The 16,916-nt window shown below is 43.7% G+C and overlaps 1 protein-coding gene across 6 annotated transcripts in view; it reads left to right on the forward strand.

The window, feature by feature from the left end:
- The window catches only part of NSMAF (neutral sphingomyelinase activation associated factor), a 63,974-nt gene that overhangs the window by 24,637 nt on the left and 22,421 nt on the right, over window positions 1-16,916 (forward strand). For 5 of the 6 annotated variants that reach the window (XR_014057802.1, XM_081504356.1, XM_081504355.1 and 2 more), the window contains exons 6-11: window positions 6,664-6,714; window positions 9,188-9,259; window positions 9,535-9,582; window positions 9,686-9,738; window positions 13,605-13,734; window positions 16,373-16,444. Coding sequence is in view for 5 of the 6 variants with exons in the window: in XM_081504356.1 (XP_081360482.1) it covers window positions 6,664-6,714; window positions 9,188-9,259; window positions 9,535-9,582; window positions 9,686-9,738; window positions 13,605-13,734; window positions 16,373-16,444 (426 nt within the window). In the remaining variant the exon portion in view is untranslated. Of the gene's footprint in view, window positions 1-6,643; window positions 6,715-9,187; window positions 9,260-9,534; window positions 9,583-9,685; window positions 9,739-13,604; window positions 13,735-16,372; window positions 16,445-16,916 lie in introns of all 6 variants that reach the window. The other variant, XM_081504359.1, reaches the window with a different exon arrangement.

Consider the following 16,916-nt stretch of genomic DNA (forward strand, 5'->3'; position numbering starts at 1 on the left):
GAGGAAGGCAGGGTTTGATCTTGCTGTCTCGGGGGGCAGAGGAGGAAGGGGTAGAGAAGGTGGGTGCGGGGGTGCGAGAAAGGCAGACACACTCAGTTTAAATTTACAGAAATACATCATAATTTCTGTCTTTTTCTGCTTTTTTATTTCTCTAAAAATATTACTTTACACACCCATTCTTCTTCCACAGTTTGCTTTAGTTTCAGCGCCTGTGTTATAGAAGGGTCCATGGTGTAAAAGAAGTCAAAAAGCAGGAAAAAATAAAAATCAAAAGCTTCTGGTAGGTTGTCTAATGCCAGTTTATTAGCCGGCACTTACTGCGTCTCCTTCCTCAACGCCTGGCTCTGGTTTGGGAGCACTCATCTGCATCAGGTTGTCTTCTGTTCTCCCTTCTGGTGTGGTGTCCATTAGTCCTTGTATTCCTCTGAGATCCATGTCTCGAAACGTTTCAGCCCCCTACTCTTTTGGCCATATCCATAATCCGATTGGCTCTGTCATAAATTCTGTGTGGTCATGCACAGCATCTGAACACAGTTTTCCCTAGCAGGAATGTATGGTTTTCAGCTTGATGGCTTTCATGGCTTTTTCTTTAACAACCTTGGCGTCTTCAGTGGTGCGATCCTTAGACTCTCATGATGTTCTGGCTATCAGCATTCTCTCCCACAGCACTGACAGTCCTTTCCATGTGCACCATGTGCACTACACCTTAAAGGTTCTTATCTTGATCTAGAGTCTCAATTAGAGACACTGTGTTTTGGGGCAAGTAGACCACTTTGACAGCTTTGGTGCTGAACTCATGGTTTTAGGTGGCCAGGGGTATTGTCCAATTAAAAAAAAAGGGTAGTCCCTTACTGGCAAAATACTTCCTGACTGCATCGATGGGACAAAGCATTGATGGAACCAATCCAGAAAAAGGTTCTTGCTGTCCAGGCCCTCTTGCTGTGCAACCTAAAGATGGCAGCTGTGGTCATCTCTTCTCTTCAAGGCTAGAGGTCAGCAACTTTATAGATCAGGGCAGTCCTGGTCATCAGCTCCACTGCACTTGTGCAAAACAGCAGACTTAGCCTATCTCAGCCTGCCATATTAACTCCTGGTCCTCACTTCTCTTCCTTCCTAATGAATGTCCTTTGTGGATTCTCTGCTCAGCCACCCCACCCACCCCCAGAAGAGGGCACTTTCATCTGCGGTAAAAACCTGTCCAGGCAGATACTCTTTTCTCGGATATTTTTTGTGCCGTCTGGGAGCTCATCTGCTGCCTCTTGGTTGGCAGGAGCTGCTTTTCTGTTCTCTTGATGTTTTTAAAGTCAAACCTCTTTCTAAAATTATCAAACCATCCTTTGCTGGAATTAAGTTCTCCAGCTTTAGCTCCTTCACCTTTCTTTGGCATTAAGTTGTCATGTGATGACTTCATATTCATCTATAGGTGTGGCTTTCTTACAGCAATCCTGCACCCACATAAAAGCTGCATTTTCAACATGAGATGAAGTATTTCACAGAAAGTCCAGGTTCTCCTGCCTGCGGGATAGCTGCGTGACCGCTTCATGAATTTCCTTTTCCTTTCCACAGTGGTCCTTAATGCAGGATCCATTTATCTTGATACGGTGGCAGCCACAGCCATGGACCTCAGCGCGATCAGTGGTACACATCAAGTAGTTCAGCTGTTTCTTGTGGTGTCATGATTTTTCTCGGCTTCTTGGAAGCACTGCCAGCATCACCAGTGGCACTTCGTGTGGATCCCATGGTGTTATTCTAGGTTTACGATCTGACACTGAACACGATGAAAGATGCACAACAACCAGGAGAAATCACTGCAACGCACAGTTTACTGTGGAGACAGCTGTTCACAGGGAGATGAATAGTATCCTGTGGCCTTTTGAGGTTACTCTCAAAACTTGACCTCAGCACAGGGGGTGGCTGGGAAGCTATGGCTGTGGTACAGTGTGTGAGCTGTAGTGAGGGAACGCTGTGGCTTCACGCTGCATCTCTATATAGTCATTTACATTTTCTCTCCACTTCAATGGTGTCAGGTCTGGTCCGGAAGTTTGCACATTCTGTTCAGTTCAGTCTCTCAGTCGTGTCTGACTCTTTGCAACCCCATGAACTGCAGCACGCCAGGCCTCCCTGTCCATCACCACCTCCCGGAGTTTACTCAAACCCATGTCCATCGAGTCAGTGATGCCATCCAACAATCTCATCCTCTGTCATCCCCTTCTCCTCCTGCCCCCAATCCTTCCCAGCATTAGGGTCTTTTCCAATGAGTCAACTCTTCACATGAGGTGGCCAAAGTATTGGAGTTTCAGCTTCAACATCAGTCCTTCCAATGAGCACCCAGGACTGATCTCCTTTAGGATGGATTGATTGGATCTCCTTGCAGTCCAAGGGACTCTCAAGGGTCTTCTCCAACACCACAGTTCAAAAGCATTAATTCTGCGGCGCTCAGCTTTCTTCACCATCCAACTCTCACATCCATACATGACTACTGGAAAAACCATAGCCTTGACTAGACAGACTTTTGTTGGCAAAGTAATGTCTCTGCTTTTAATATGCTATCTAGGTTGGCCATAACCTTCCTTCCAAGGAGTAAGCGTCTTTTAATTTCATGGCTGCAATCACCATCAGCAGTGATTTTGGAGCCCCAAAAAATAAAGTCTGTCACTGTTTCCACTGTTTCCCCATCTACTTCCCATGAAGTGATGGGACCAGATGCCATGATCTTAGTTTTCTGAATGTTGAGCTTTAAGCCAACTTTTTCACTCTCCTCTTTCACTTTCATCAAGAGGCTCTTTAGTTCTTCTTCGCTTTCTGCCATAAGGGTGGTGTCATCTGCATATCTGAGGTTATTGATATTTCTCCCGGCAATCTTGATTCCAGCTTGTGTTTCTTCCAGCCCAGCGTTTCTCATGATGTACTCTGCATAGAAGTTAAATAAGCAGGGTGAAAATATACAGCCTTGACGTACTCCTTTTCCTATCTAGAACCAGTCTGTTGTTCCATGTCCAGTTCTAACTGTTGCTTCCTGACCTGCATACAGGTTTCTCAAGAGACAGGTCAGATGGTCTGGTATTCCCATCTCTTTCAGAATTTTCCACAGTTTATTGTGATCCACACAGTCAAAGGCTTTGGCATAGTCAATAAAGCAGAAATAGATGTTTTTCTGGAACTTGCTTGCTGCACATCAAGTTGTGATAAAAAATTTAACTTTTTATAATAGATTCATGTATGTTTTATGGTTGTAAATGATATGATAGACTAGAATCTACATACATTTTATATACTCATGACATACTTATGTCTTAATTTTTCTGATATTTCTAGGCTGTGCAGTTCCTCTTCTTTCCAATTGTCTGAAATCTCTACAAAATTTTCCAATGTATTTATTGAAAACAGTCCATATGTAAGTGGACCCACGTGGTTCATGCCCATGTTGTTCAGGGGTCAGATGTACTTAATTCACCTGTAGATCTTTAAAAAATTATAAGAGTGGAGCTCATTTTTGTTGTTTAGTTGCTAAGTCATGACCGACTCTTTGTGACCCCATAGATGGAAGGCCGCGAGGCTCCTCTGTCCGTAGGATTCTCTAGGCAAGAATACTGGAGTGGATTGCCATTTTCTTCTCCAAGGATCTTCCCAACCCAGGGATCCCCTGAATTGTCAGGTGGATTCCTTACCACTGAGCCACCTGGGAAGCCCATTAGCCCTGTCTTTTTGCTGTGAATCTCACCTTCTTCACCTTCAAAATGAAAGGGAGAGAGGAGATCAGGGTTGCCTCCCCTCTGCAGAGCCCCAGATCCTTGAAGTGTTCAAAGAAAAGTATCTTTCTGTAAAATGTAGGAAAAGCCATGGGAAACAGATATAGAGGTTTCTTTACTTCAGGACTTGACTCAAAGCCTTGAGAATCTCATAGGGTGAATAGTCTGGAACAGACAGCCTCCTGGTGGTTTTCAGATCACACAGCTCTCTTGTTCATGGCCCTTTTTAATGTATATTGAAAATTATTTTATGAAAGCTGGGAGATATCAGGGTACGTGATATTCTAGGTCTGCCTTCCTTGGTTCTGTTAATTTTAGAATGTCTGTTAATTTTTACTGACATAAATTAAAGTGGTTACCGCCATCTCTTACTTTGGGGAAGGAACACCATTATTGATAATTCTGGCCCAAAGCTGTATTCTCATTATTACTACAGTATCATTCTACACTGTGGCTTTATTCTAGAAAGTCTATATCCTGAAAGGAGTAGGTAGGTTTTAAATTGGAAGTGTGGTTTCTATTATAAAAGTATCCATTTTAATATAATTTTAATAAACCTAGAAATAAAATCTTCCTATTACCTTTCAATAGTTTATGTAAGATGTCTCATATCAAGCTCAAAATCAGCTATATTATATCAAGGGGAAACTAGGCATAAGCTACTCTTTCAAGTATTAAGTTTCCTGGGTTAACTGCACAACCATGAAAACAAAACGTGTGTGTGTGTGTTTTATTACTTACCAGGTCATAGTGCTTTAGAAATATGGTTCTTTGGGCTATAGAGAGCTTTGCTTCCATATATTCTTTTGCTGGTAAAATAAAGAGGAAGGTGTGTGTGTGTGTCAATAATAGTACTCATGCATCCTGGGCTTCCCCAGTGACTCAGATGATAAAGAATCTGCCTGCAATGCAGAAGACCTGGGTTCAGTCCCAGGGTCGGGAAGATCCCCCAGAGAAAGGCATCCAACCCACTCCAGTATTCTTGCCTGGAGAATTCCATGGACACAGGAACCTGGCAGATTACAGTCCATGGGGTCATAAAGAGTCAGACAGGACTGAGTGACTAACACTTTTCACTTTCTTCATGCATCCTGTAAGTATCACAGTCAAGGCTTTAGAGATAGAAGTGAAGTTGCTCAGTCATGTGTGACTCTTTGCAACCCTATGGACTGCAGCCTGCCAGGCTCCTCCATCCATGGAATTTTCCAGGCAAGAGCATTAGAGTGGGTTGCCATTTCCTTCTCCAGGGGATCTTCCCGACCCAGGGATTGAAGCCAGTTCTCCCGCATTGCAGGCAGATGCTTTACCCTCTGAACCACCAGGGAAGCCCAAGAGAGAGGAGGGAGATAGAGGGAAGAACAAAATATCTGAAGTCCCTCTCTCCAGGAACTTTACCTCTCAGTGGGGCAGCAGACAGCGAGCAGATGTCTTCTCTGACGTCAGGCAGAGACAGATGCCATGAGGAAGGTGAACCAGGACAGAGGCCAGAACGTGAGAAGGCATGCACGAGCTACGATAGCGCAGCAGTGGCGGACGCCTCGCTGAGAAGGGCCCTGGTCTGATTTGTCTCTGTCTGTGGGTCTCTCCAGCGCCTGGGACAGCAGGGGACACCAGGCGAGCATCTGGGGGTGTTGACTCAGGCGTGTGGCCCAGGCTGGTGGCAGCAGGAGGGTGAGAGGGGTCAGTGTCCAGGTGTGCTCTGAAGAAAACCTGACGGAGATGCTGCTGAGTTAGTGGTGAGGTTCAATGTGGGAGCAGGCTTTGTATAGATTGTGACCCGGAGGAGGAGCCACTAACGTCTGGAGGCCTCTGTCTGGACTTTGGGAGGAGGCTGGGCCTGGAATGATGGACTGAGGAGCCACCGTTTGCAGATACTTGTGAGGTCCCAGGTCTGGGTGAGTTCTCGGGAGGTTGGGAGGAAAGCAGGGGCCCTGGGAAGGTGGAGGAAGCAGCTGGTGAGGTCGGGAGAACCTGGAGCAGGTGCTGGGTAGCTAGCTAGAAATCTGCTCCAGGAAGAGCCCCCGGTGATGTCGCATCTGAGAAACAGAATCCAAGTCTTGAGAACAGTGACCTTGTGCATCCTCTCCGACCTTGTGTGTCCTTGCTGACCTTGTCAGGAATGGCTGCAGTAACATGGATTGGAGGAAAACCTGATTTGGGCCCTGGAAACTACATCAGCTCTGGCAAAGAGTTTTGCCACTAAAAGGAACAGATCTGCAATATTCATTACAGATCCAATGTGAGATCAAAGGAGCATTTTTTTAATCTGTAGTTTGTTTTAAATGGAAGGAAGGGCATCGTGTGATCATAGGAGCTATGTTTCTGAACAGCTGACAGATGAGGGGGGGAGGTTCACGTTCTTGCTCCAGTGGAGTGACTGGTGTGGGAGGCAGACTTTCTGTCCTAACTGGAGGGAGGGCGGGACTAGGGCGCACGTGCAGGGAGGTTGATGCTCTGGTCTCTGATATAGTTGCTAGTGTCCCATGTGAGGACAAGTGGCCTGGTGCCTGTGAAAACATCATGTGCCCAGTGCACCTCTAGAAAACAGAGGTTTCTTTATGTTGATGAATGGATTTCATACCACAATGACTGTCTTAATCATTTCTTACACAAGAAGCACTTAGGTTAGCGTCCTTCACCTGCCTGGTTACTGGGCACAAGTGATAACATTGACAAGACATCCTAGACATTGTATCGATCCAGCAGTGCTTGCTACCTTGTTTCCTTGATGAATCTCTTTTTAATTTAATGTTTGTTATTTTAACATCAGAACTTTAAAGCCATACTAATATTAATGCAAGTGCTTTTGGAAATAGAGATTAAATAACAATGATTTAAATTTGATTCATAACATCCATCAGCTCACCACTGACAATGTTTAATTATTTTACAAGTATTGATTTGTCTTTTTCAGGTGTATTTCATTAAAGAACACAACATTGTTGCACCGTATAAAATAGAAAGGGTAAGTAAGGTTTTTCCTTCATCCCCACCAATTTCCATAGTGATTTTGAGCAATAAGTTTCTGTGTCTGTGTTAACTTCTTTATGCAGTATAATAACAGGTATTTAAAGGCTTGTTACTTAGCAGTTACAACAAAATTATCTAAGGGAGCCACAGACTTCAGTTCAAAAGATTTCAGTCAACTTTTTAGCTTAAAAATAAGTGGGTCTATTAGTGGGGGAAAAGGCTTAAATTATTAGGTTAAAAGTCGAAATCAGAAGATGCATCTTATTTACTGGGTATTGCTGAGGACTTCTTTTAAATGTTACAGAAATATTTATAGGTTATAAAATACCCTTGTTTAAGAGCTCAGTAATAAGTGTATAAGTTCTCCTGATTAGGTAGAAGCTCTGAGGGACCATGAACACAGGACTGGTAACTAGACATCACATCCAACCACTCTGTGCTTTACTTAATACTGTGACTTCCCAAGTGGTAAAGAACCTGCCTGCCAAGGCAGGAGATATGGGTTCTATCCCTGGGCAAGGAAGATCCCCTGAAGGAGGAAATGGCAACCCACTCCAGTATTCTTGCCTGGAGAATCCCATGGACAGAGGAGACTGAGCACAGGCCCGTGCTGCAGCTTAGCATGTAGTAAAGGGATAACTCCTAGCAGAGGAGACCTTACAGGACCTAGAGACGGGCTAGTGCTCCTGTTGTGACTCCTCTGAATTAGGAAAAGCCCCACCTCTGCGCAGACTCCTGCAGGCTGGATGGCAGTCCCAGTCACAGGCAAGCCTGGCCTGCAAGTCCTCGGCAGCAGCTGGGATACACTGGCCGCCAGTAGCCACCTCCGAGTTTTATGTGCAGGAAACATCTGTGCACGCCGGTCAGTCAGGATCAGTGAGTCCTGAGCTCTTGTTACTCACAGGTGGTGCTGTTGGCATCTGGTAAGGATGCTTCTTCACTGTGAGGGGTTGTGCCTTATGTTACAGGCTGCTCCACCCACTGAGTGCCCCCCCCACTGTCCCCTGTTGTGTGGCACCTCCACACATTGACAAATGCCCTGCAAGGGTGGCAAGACCATCCCCCCTCCAAGCTGAGAGCCACTGGTTGTTGCACCCTCGCTGCAGAGGTTCTCCTGACGCCCACTCAAGGTACAAATCTGCTGAAAAGTGACGTCAAAGGAAGTGGGTCAGGTTTTCTGAAGCAAAGAATAGCTCTTTTGTTCCAATGTGAATTAGGACACCAGAGGATTCTCAGGTTTAAGGGGGGGAATGATGACATTGACGATGGTGATGAGAGATGATAGACTGGGAAGACCCTCATTCCTCTGATGGGGAGACTGGTTCAGAGAGAGTATGTGGATGAATTCCCTTGTGAAAAATCCAGAAACCAGTTCGGAGCGCCCTGTGCCCAGGTGAGCATGAAGTGAGCCACACTGAAGGTGCGGGAACATGAGCATCGTCTCACCATAGTCCCTCCCCTGGCACAGTGCACCAGATTGGAGGGAATGCCCAGTTCCCATCTTCGCACCTGTCCTGGAGCTCTGACAGGACCCGTAATGCTCTAGATGTCTGGGGACCCTCCTCCCAAAACAGGAAAGAGGTGGACTTGTGCAGCTGCTCCAGGGGACTTTGAGCCAGAGATTCAGGCAGATGCAGCCCAGCAGACTCACCCTCGTGGGGAAAAGAAGAGCACAGTTTGTGACACATAAAAAGTAACCGTCACAACACACGTGCACCCAGCCTCAGAGCACCTGAGTGTGTGAAGCCAGCACTGACAGGACTGAAGAGAGAGACTGACAGCTACACCTTCAATAATAGGCGGATGGTCCAGGCCGAAGATCACTCGGGAGACAGGACTCGACCAGTACTCTAACCAGATGGGCTTCATAGACATGTGCAGAACATCCTGCCCAAAGACAATAGGACACGCTCTTCTCACGTGCACAGGGGACATTCTCCAGAACAGATCACACGTCAGGTCACAAAACAAGTCAGTAATCTGAGAAGACTGATGTCATTCCAAGTGTCTTTAACAGCCACTGTGGAATGAAACCAGAAATCCATAGCAGCAGGAAGATTCATACATATGTGGAAATTAAACAACCTTCTTGTGCAAACAGTGGGTCAGAGAAGAAATAAAAAGGGAAATTTAAAAATACTTCAAGATGATCAAAACGAAAACATACCTAAACTCATAGGATGCTGCAAAAGCAATCCTAAGAAGGAAGTTTAGAGTGTTAAATGCTTACCTTAAGAAAAGAGAAAGATCTCAAATTAAAAAACCTAACTAGATACCTCAAGGAACTAGAAAAAGAAGGGCAAACTACCCAAAGTCAGTGGAAGGAAGAAAATAGTGAATATAGAAGTAAATCTCCCAGGTGAGCTGAGGGAGTTCCCTGCACACGCCAGCAGGGGATGCAAATATTCTTAAAGTGATAAGTCCTGATGTGCTTGTTCTCTGATTCAGTTCATCTTCCTCTTTTTCAGGGCACGATGGAGTATGTCTTCGAGCTGGATGTTTCAGGGAAAGTGGAAGATGTTGTGGAGACACTGCTTCAGGTAATACAGCACTCTTCTCAGACATTCACTGGCAAACTATACATCTTACTGAAACCATAACCTCTTCTATAAATCTGAATGAGATTTACTTGAATGTGTTGAACTTGAAAACTCTACATTAGGAAAAAGTATGTTTTAGAATGTTTTAGATGTTTTAGAATGGCTCTTAGCTGTTACTGAGTAACAGAATGGTGGTTGTGTTTCATTGCTTCTAAGGAACTATCTTCTTATCATCAGAGAGAGAAATAAATCCATGTATATTTCTGTACTCATAGCTTCATAGAGCATCCTGTCTGGACAAACTGGGGGACCAAACTGCCATGGTGAGTTTCTAAAGACCCGTGTCTTTATTGTGAATGAACCTACATTGATATGTCACTTACAGATACTTACAGCCATATTTTTAAAATGATTCTGTCTTAATAGATAACAGCTATCTTGCAGTCCCGTTTGGCTAGGACGTCATTTGACAAAAACAGGTAAGTTTTCCATGATTTTGATTCCTGGTTTTGAAAGCAGCGACGTTGTCATCTCAGGCCTCATTCATTATTATGACGGGTGCTGGCATCTGCCCTGGGGCAATGGCCCTGGCCTCAGTGCCAGCGCAGAGTCCGGGGGCTCCTGGCCTCTTGAAGGCCTGGGCAATGGTGCTTCCCCAGAACCTCCCAGTCTGTGAGCATCTATCCTTTGACACGTTACTGCTTCCATTCAGGCCACCAGCCCCCACCGCTCAGGTTGCTGTGACAGCATTTAGCTCGTCACCCCTACACTCTTGAGTCTTTCCTTCTGCAGTCCCTTTTCCTCTACTCTTCCAAATGCACTTTTAAAATACTTTCTTTCTAAAGAACTTACTTGTTTATTCACTTTTCTGTTTGAAACCCTTCCAGAGGGTAAACTATTCATTTTTCTAAGTATCCAATATATTTTCCGCAAGTAACTATACTTTCATATTAACCTGTTCTCTGATTTCTTTCTTTCCATATTTTAAGTAGATTGCCTTCTGTTAAGTAGATTTGGGCTATTTGTCTGTGTCTCTGTCTGCAGTACCTCTGTGTTAATCACTGTTAAGTCTTAGTATCTGGCACGGCATTTCCTTTCTAACTTATGTCTTCAGTGTTTTGGTCTTACACATTTCTGTGTAAAGTTAGAATCAGGTTGTCAAATTCCATAGAAGAAAAGCCTACTGGGATTTTGACTCTGATTGCAGTGAAACTCTGTTTAAGTCTTCCTTAGTGTCTTTTTTACAATTTTCTTTGTAAAGGTCTTTCTTCTCTTGTGCTTCATATTTTAGTGGTGTTTTAAGTGGTATCCTAAAATATTTCATTTCATTGTTGACAAGTAGAATGAAGTATATTTTTGAGTATTCATTTTGTTTTTAGCAACCCTGCTAAACTTTGTTCAATTCCGTTAATATATATGTATAGATTGTCTAATGTGTATAAAATCTTAGGTATGATTATTGCAGTCTCTAGTCATGAGGTGTCATTTTTACTTTAGATTTTTGTGTTTTGCTGTATCCTTGCAGCTTAGGACAAAGTAGGACATATTTGTTGAATAGATTATTACATGTTGGCTTTGGCTGGAAGCTTAATGTGTATAAATGAGATTAGTTTGTAATACTCTGTTTTAGTGCTACCTTTGTGAGATTTGTGTGCCTTACACTACATTTAAAAACGTTAGAGAGTTTGCTGGTAAAGCCGTCTGGCCAAGAATGTGTTTTCCATGGTTATGTTTGTTCTTTCTCTGTTTCACCTACATAGCATTACTTTTCATTTTTGTATTTGTAGAATGTACCAGTTAAATGCGTTGCAGAGGGGCAAGTATAGTTTCCATTTTAGGAAGGAAAAGAATAAGAATTATATAATAAGAATTAGCTTCTTTTGACCTACTTAGAGTGGATAATTTTTCTAAGTAGCAATTTAGACTTTAATCCTGGGCTTCAGCATGACATTAATTTTTAAAATGGTTCACCATCAGAGTTTTAAGTTATCCAGTCTCTAGAGTGTTAGGCTGAAGAATTTGGGGACAAAATTTTTACAACATCAAGTGAAATATTGCAGGATTATATAATTCCTCTGAAAGAAAGAAAATAAACTTTTGCTAAATAAGTTTTGAGCATACTTCCAAGGAAATAACTTTTTTAATTGAAGTATATATTTTTTCCCTACTGTTCATTCTGAAAAACTTCAAATCCTCACAAGTTGAAAAGGTAGTGGTGAACACAGATTCCCTGTGAGTCACCAGGTATTAATTTGTCGACATTTTGCTTAATTTGCATTGGTCCTTGCATGCTCATGCTCTTGCTTGCTGTGTGTACATAAGAAACACATGTATGTCTATAGGTTATATAAATAGGTGTACATGTGTAGCTGATGTGCATATGTATGTTTGTATGATATATTTAAAATATGAATTAACTTTTTCCTGAGCAATTTGAAATGACACTGTAAGACTTCCTCATACTTCACCCATAACTACCTCAGCACTTCTCTGTTACAGGAAGATCTCTGCCATCCCTTCGTACTATTATGATACCCAAGTAGTAATAGATCTGTATAGTTTATAGCTGGAGTTTATAGCTCCATATTCAGGTTTCCCCATTTATACCCCAAAATGTCCTCTTTAAAATACTTTGGATTAATTTTAGATTGAAAGATGTAAAGACAGTACAAAGAGTTCTTTCTCCTCATCCAGTTCCCTGCACTGTTATATGTTTATATATAGCATGTGTTATATATACATATATATATATTATATATAACATATATATATAAAATATGTTTATATTATAGTGTGTGGATACTGCTGTCTTTTGAGCATAATCCTAGGGTTTTTTTTGAAGCTGTCAAAATTTTATTTTCCAACTATTTCTTACAGTATATAGAAAATAGTTTTTTTTAAACAATGACCTTGTATCCTGTGGCTTTTCCAAATTCAAAATTTACTCATTAGTTGGCTTTGGCTAGAAACTTATGTGTATAAATGAGATTAGTTTGTAATATTCTGTTTTATTGCTACCTTTTTGTGAGAGGTGTGAGTCTTATACTGCCTTTTAAAATGTTAGAGAATTTGCTGGTAAAGCCATCTGTTTTTTTGGGGGGGTTGTTGTAGATTCTATAGTGTTTCATCTGTCCATTATTATTTAATCTGTGAATAATGACAGTTTCACAGAAATCCTAAAGACTTATTTCTACTTCTTGCCTCATTGCACAGTTTGATTAATAGATGCAGTGAGAGCAGACATTGTTGCCTTGTTCTTGGTATTACAGGAAAGAGGTTTAATGTTTCACCTCGAAAGAATAATGCCAGCATGCCAGCTGTAGGTTTTTCATAGATGCCCTTTAATCAGAATGAGGAAGTTTCTTATTATTCGTGGTTTGCTGAGAGTATTTTCAAAAATGAATGTAGAATTTTGTGAAGTGCTTCTTGCGCATTTATTGGGATCATCTTTTTTCTTTCATTCTGTTGACAGTATGAATTATGTTGATTGGTTTTTCATTGTTAAAACAACCTTGTATTCATGGGATAAATCTAACTTATGATGTATTGGGTTTTTTTTGTTTACATATTACTGGATTTTCTTTGCTAGTATTTCATAAAGGACTTTATAAAATTACTTTTTATTTTTGGCTGTGCTGGGTCTTTGTTGCTGCACGCAGACTTTCTCTGGTTGTGGCGAGCGGAGTCTACTCTTTATCTTGGTGCACAGGCTTTTCATTGCGGTGGCTTCCCTTGTTGTGAAGCTCTGGTTGGCTCTAGGCTACACAAGCTTCAGTAGTTGCGGCACGTGGGCTCGATAGTTGTGGCTATAAAGGATTTTATATCTCTGTTTATGGATATTTCTCTGTAAATCTTGGTGTATTTGTGAGGTTTTGCAATCAGGGTTATGCTCGCCATATAACATGAGTTTAGAAATGCCCCTTTAGTCTCTGTTTCCCAAAAGAATTTGTGCAGGATTGTATTTCTTCCTTAAAGTTTTAATAGAATTTATTGGTAAAGCCATCCAGGCCTGAAGTGTTCTTATTCAATTTGTTCACTCGACATAAGACTACTTAGGTTGTCTGTTTCTTCTTGTGCCTGTTTGACAAGTTTTTTACTTGTCTGTCTTCTCTTCTGTGATGCATAACCTCATCTGCTTTTTCAAAAGCAAGTACTCATTGTACCCATTAAAAGAAAGGCAGTTTTATATAGATGATTAGCTTATGTCACCGCTTTCCTTATATTAAGTGTCGTGTTTAGATACCTGTTCTGCAGAGTCACCCTGGAGCTCCCTCAGATAAAGTTAAGCCTAGAAAGTAGATTGATTTCTGATTTTTCTTGCTTTTGCTGCAAAACGTATTTTCAGATTCCAAAGTGTTTCTGAAAAGCTGCACATGGAATGCAAAGCAGAAATGGTGACACCTCTGGTGACGAACCCTGGCCACGCCTGTGTCACTGACACCACCCTGTATTTCCAGCCTCTCAACGGGTACCCGGTAAGCGGACTGTGGGCCAGCGAGAGCGTCTTTGCATTGCAGTTTTTGTCTTCAGTGAACTTTTCATCCCCTGTACTTGACCTTACTGTGTTCTCACATTTTGGTGAGAGTCAGAATGACTGCCCCCTCCCTATCCAGCATCTGGTATTTAACAGGCTCCCCGTGTGACCTTGACATTTGAGCTCCCCTAACTTGTTTTCTGTGATTTTGGGGTCACTTGCTCTCAGTGATGTGAGAAGAAACCCCGCCCCTCCTGATTTTAGTAAAGGGTCCTTAGAGGTTTATACCTTTCTACCTGGAAGCACTTCTGCAAGTGAGCTACATCTACTAAGGTTAAGAAAAATGATGTTTCCTGTGTACCTGCTTATCTGTACACCTGAGTCATATTTCTCGTTATTCCTTAATTATCAACACAATTGGTAAGTCTTAGTCTTGCCCAGAGGAAGTGGTAGGAAGTGGTCCTCTCCAGCCCGGCGCAGAGGTGTGTGTAGAGATGCTGTCACTGGGCGGTTGCAGGGGTGATGCTGGAAGCAGGCTTCTCTTCCACGATGCCTTTAGACTCACTTGGCCAGACAGTAGAGACTCAGATTTCTACACTAAGACTTGTTAAGATTAGAGGCTTTATCTAGATCTGGCCCCTTTTCAGAGTGATTCATTGAAAGAGCAGAAATCCCAACACTTTGCTTGTGCAGTTGGTCCTTTTGGCCGGCAGCTTTAAGAACAGGAGTGTTTTCTACCATGGAAGAAGTTCTCCCAGTTGGTCAGTCATTGTATGTGCTTCTCTGGTGTTGCTAGAGGTCAAGAATCCACCTGCTAATGCAGGAGATGCGATAGACATGGGTTCCATCCCTGGGTCGGGAAGATCCCCAGGAGAAGGAAATGGCAACCCACTCCATTATTCTTGTCTGGAGAATCCCATGGACAGAGGAGCCTGGTAGGCTACAGTCCATGGATTGCAGAGTCAGATGCAACTGAGCACGCCACACACACGTGTCACTGAAACACAAATATATCCTTTCCTGTGCTGTGCTTAGTCGCTCAGTTGCGTCCGACTCTTTGCAACCCGGTGGACTGTAGCCCACCGTGAGGATTCTCTAGGCAAGAATACTGGAGTGGGTTGCCATGCCCTCCTCCAGGGGATCTTCTCAACCCAGGGATTGAACCCAGGTCTCCCACATTGCAGGCAGATTCTTTACCGTCTGAGCCCCCAGGGAAGCCCTTTTCTCCGTGATGCTATAATGAGTCTGTCCACCAGGTGGTGCAGCACACCCGCCGGGCCCTCCAGTGGACACAGTACATGTCACTGCTGGCCTTCTGTGTGGTGTGATAAACTGTATGGGCCACCACAGTTGCTGTGGCTTGAGTCAGTACTTCTGCAAAAATATCTGAGTATGTGCCATAGCTTCAGGGTCCCAGGTGTCTGGGCTGGGGGTCTTGGCCAGTCTTCTTGCAGCTTCCACCGCTGCGTACCCTGCCTCTGTGGGCTCCTCCTCCCTCTCATGTGAGGAGGAGGGTGGACCTGTAGCCTTTTGTAACCTTTTTCCTCTCTTACTAGCATTTCAAGGCTCCGGAGAAGCAAGAAAATTTCCCTCCTCATAAAGTTTAGAGGCTCTGGTTTATACTATAGTTTGAGCTTTATTACACTGAGGTTTGGGCTTCCCTGGTGGCTCAGTTGTAAACAACCCGCCCTGCTAGTGCAGGAGATGCTGGTTCGATCCCTGGGTCAGAAAGAGCCCCTGAAGGAAGAAATGGCAACCCCCTCCGGTATTCCTGCCTGGGAAATCCCATGGACATAGATGCTTGGCAGGCTACGTCCATAGGGTCGCAAAGAGTCAGACACGGCTTAACGACTGAACAACAACACTGTAGTTTAAGGAGATAAAAGACAGGATTCTAAAAAAGATGCATATTAGTTTCTGAGCAAACTATAGGTCTACAAAAAGCAAAATTCCTGTGAGGTTGTATACACCAATCTAATGATCTTTATCACTCAGCAACTTTCCAAATACCTGAAAGGTAGATGCCTAGGGATCCCCTGGTGATCCAGTGGTTGAGACTTCAGCTTCCAATGCAGGGAGTATGGGTTTGCTCTCTGGTTAGGGAGCTCTAAGATCCCATACACCTCGGGGCCAAAAGACAGATGTAAAATAGAAGCAGTATTGTAACAAATTCAATAAAGACTTTAAAAATGGCAGACATGAAAAAAAAAAAGAATCTTAAAGATGCGTGCATTATCATTCTGAGAAGTTGAGTACCAAGGCAGGGTGCGTAGAGGGACATGTCCATGGTCACAGAGCTAGCGGAAAGGGCAGGCTGGCACATAGGGTGGGGTGTGCCCTGTCCTAAGGCCCTCCTTTCTAGCTGTTCACTTGTGACCTGTTGGGAAGTTAAGATGGGCTCATCTTTCCCTTTCTGATGCTGAAGGGCAGCTTCTAACTGGGTCAGAATGTTGCATTTTGAGATCTTTTCTCTCTTGTTGTTCAGTCGCTCAGTCGTGTCCGACTCTTTGTGACCCCGTGGACTGCAGCACGCCAGGCTTCCCTGTCCTTCACCATCTCCCAGAGTTTGCTCAGACTCATGTCTATCGAGTCGGTGATGCCATCCAACCAGCTCATCCTCTCTCTCTCTACTTTTAAAGAAACCCGTGGTCCAGATAATGCTCCAGGACATCCGTCGCATTTACAAGAGGAGACATGGCCTCATGCCTCTGGTGAGTTCCCCTGGAGGATGGGTGTCTTCGGGTTGGTCAGTGGTTCATTGACTTGAAGCACCCGGGGCCACTCTGGAAGGTGCAGGCATGTTGTGTTGTAAGCAGATGGGCTCTGAGTCTCATGGCTCCATCTTCTGGGTGAGCTGGCAGTTTTTAAAGGAGCAGCTCTTTAGGTGGGAGGGCTGTGGGGAACATGTTCTTGAACAGCCTCAGTTTCTCCCTCCCAAGTGCTCGGGGCTCTGGGTTTGTGCCGGTGACGCCTGCAGAAGCGGCCCACGGCTCCTCACAAGGTCTCCAGGCAGAGTTTAGAAGCTCTTAGAGCCAGCCCTCAGTGGAACTGTAGCATAGTCACTGTGAACTTAGATTACTCCTTCCTCCAGGCCTGGTGAGAGGGAGAAACGGATAAGATAACCATTTCAACCACCAGGGCTGTCCTGCCTGCCATGCCTCTGGAGAAGCCCAAGCCTACCCT

This window comes from Giraffa tippelskirchi, chromosome 6, assembly GCF_054371585.1.
Source record: "Giraffa tippelskirchi isolate mGirTip1 chromosome 6, T2T-mGirTip1v1.2.pri, whole genome shotgun sequence".
Lineage (NCBI taxonomy): Eukaryota > Metazoa > Chordata > Mammalia > Artiodactyla > Giraffidae > Giraffa > Giraffa tippelskirchi.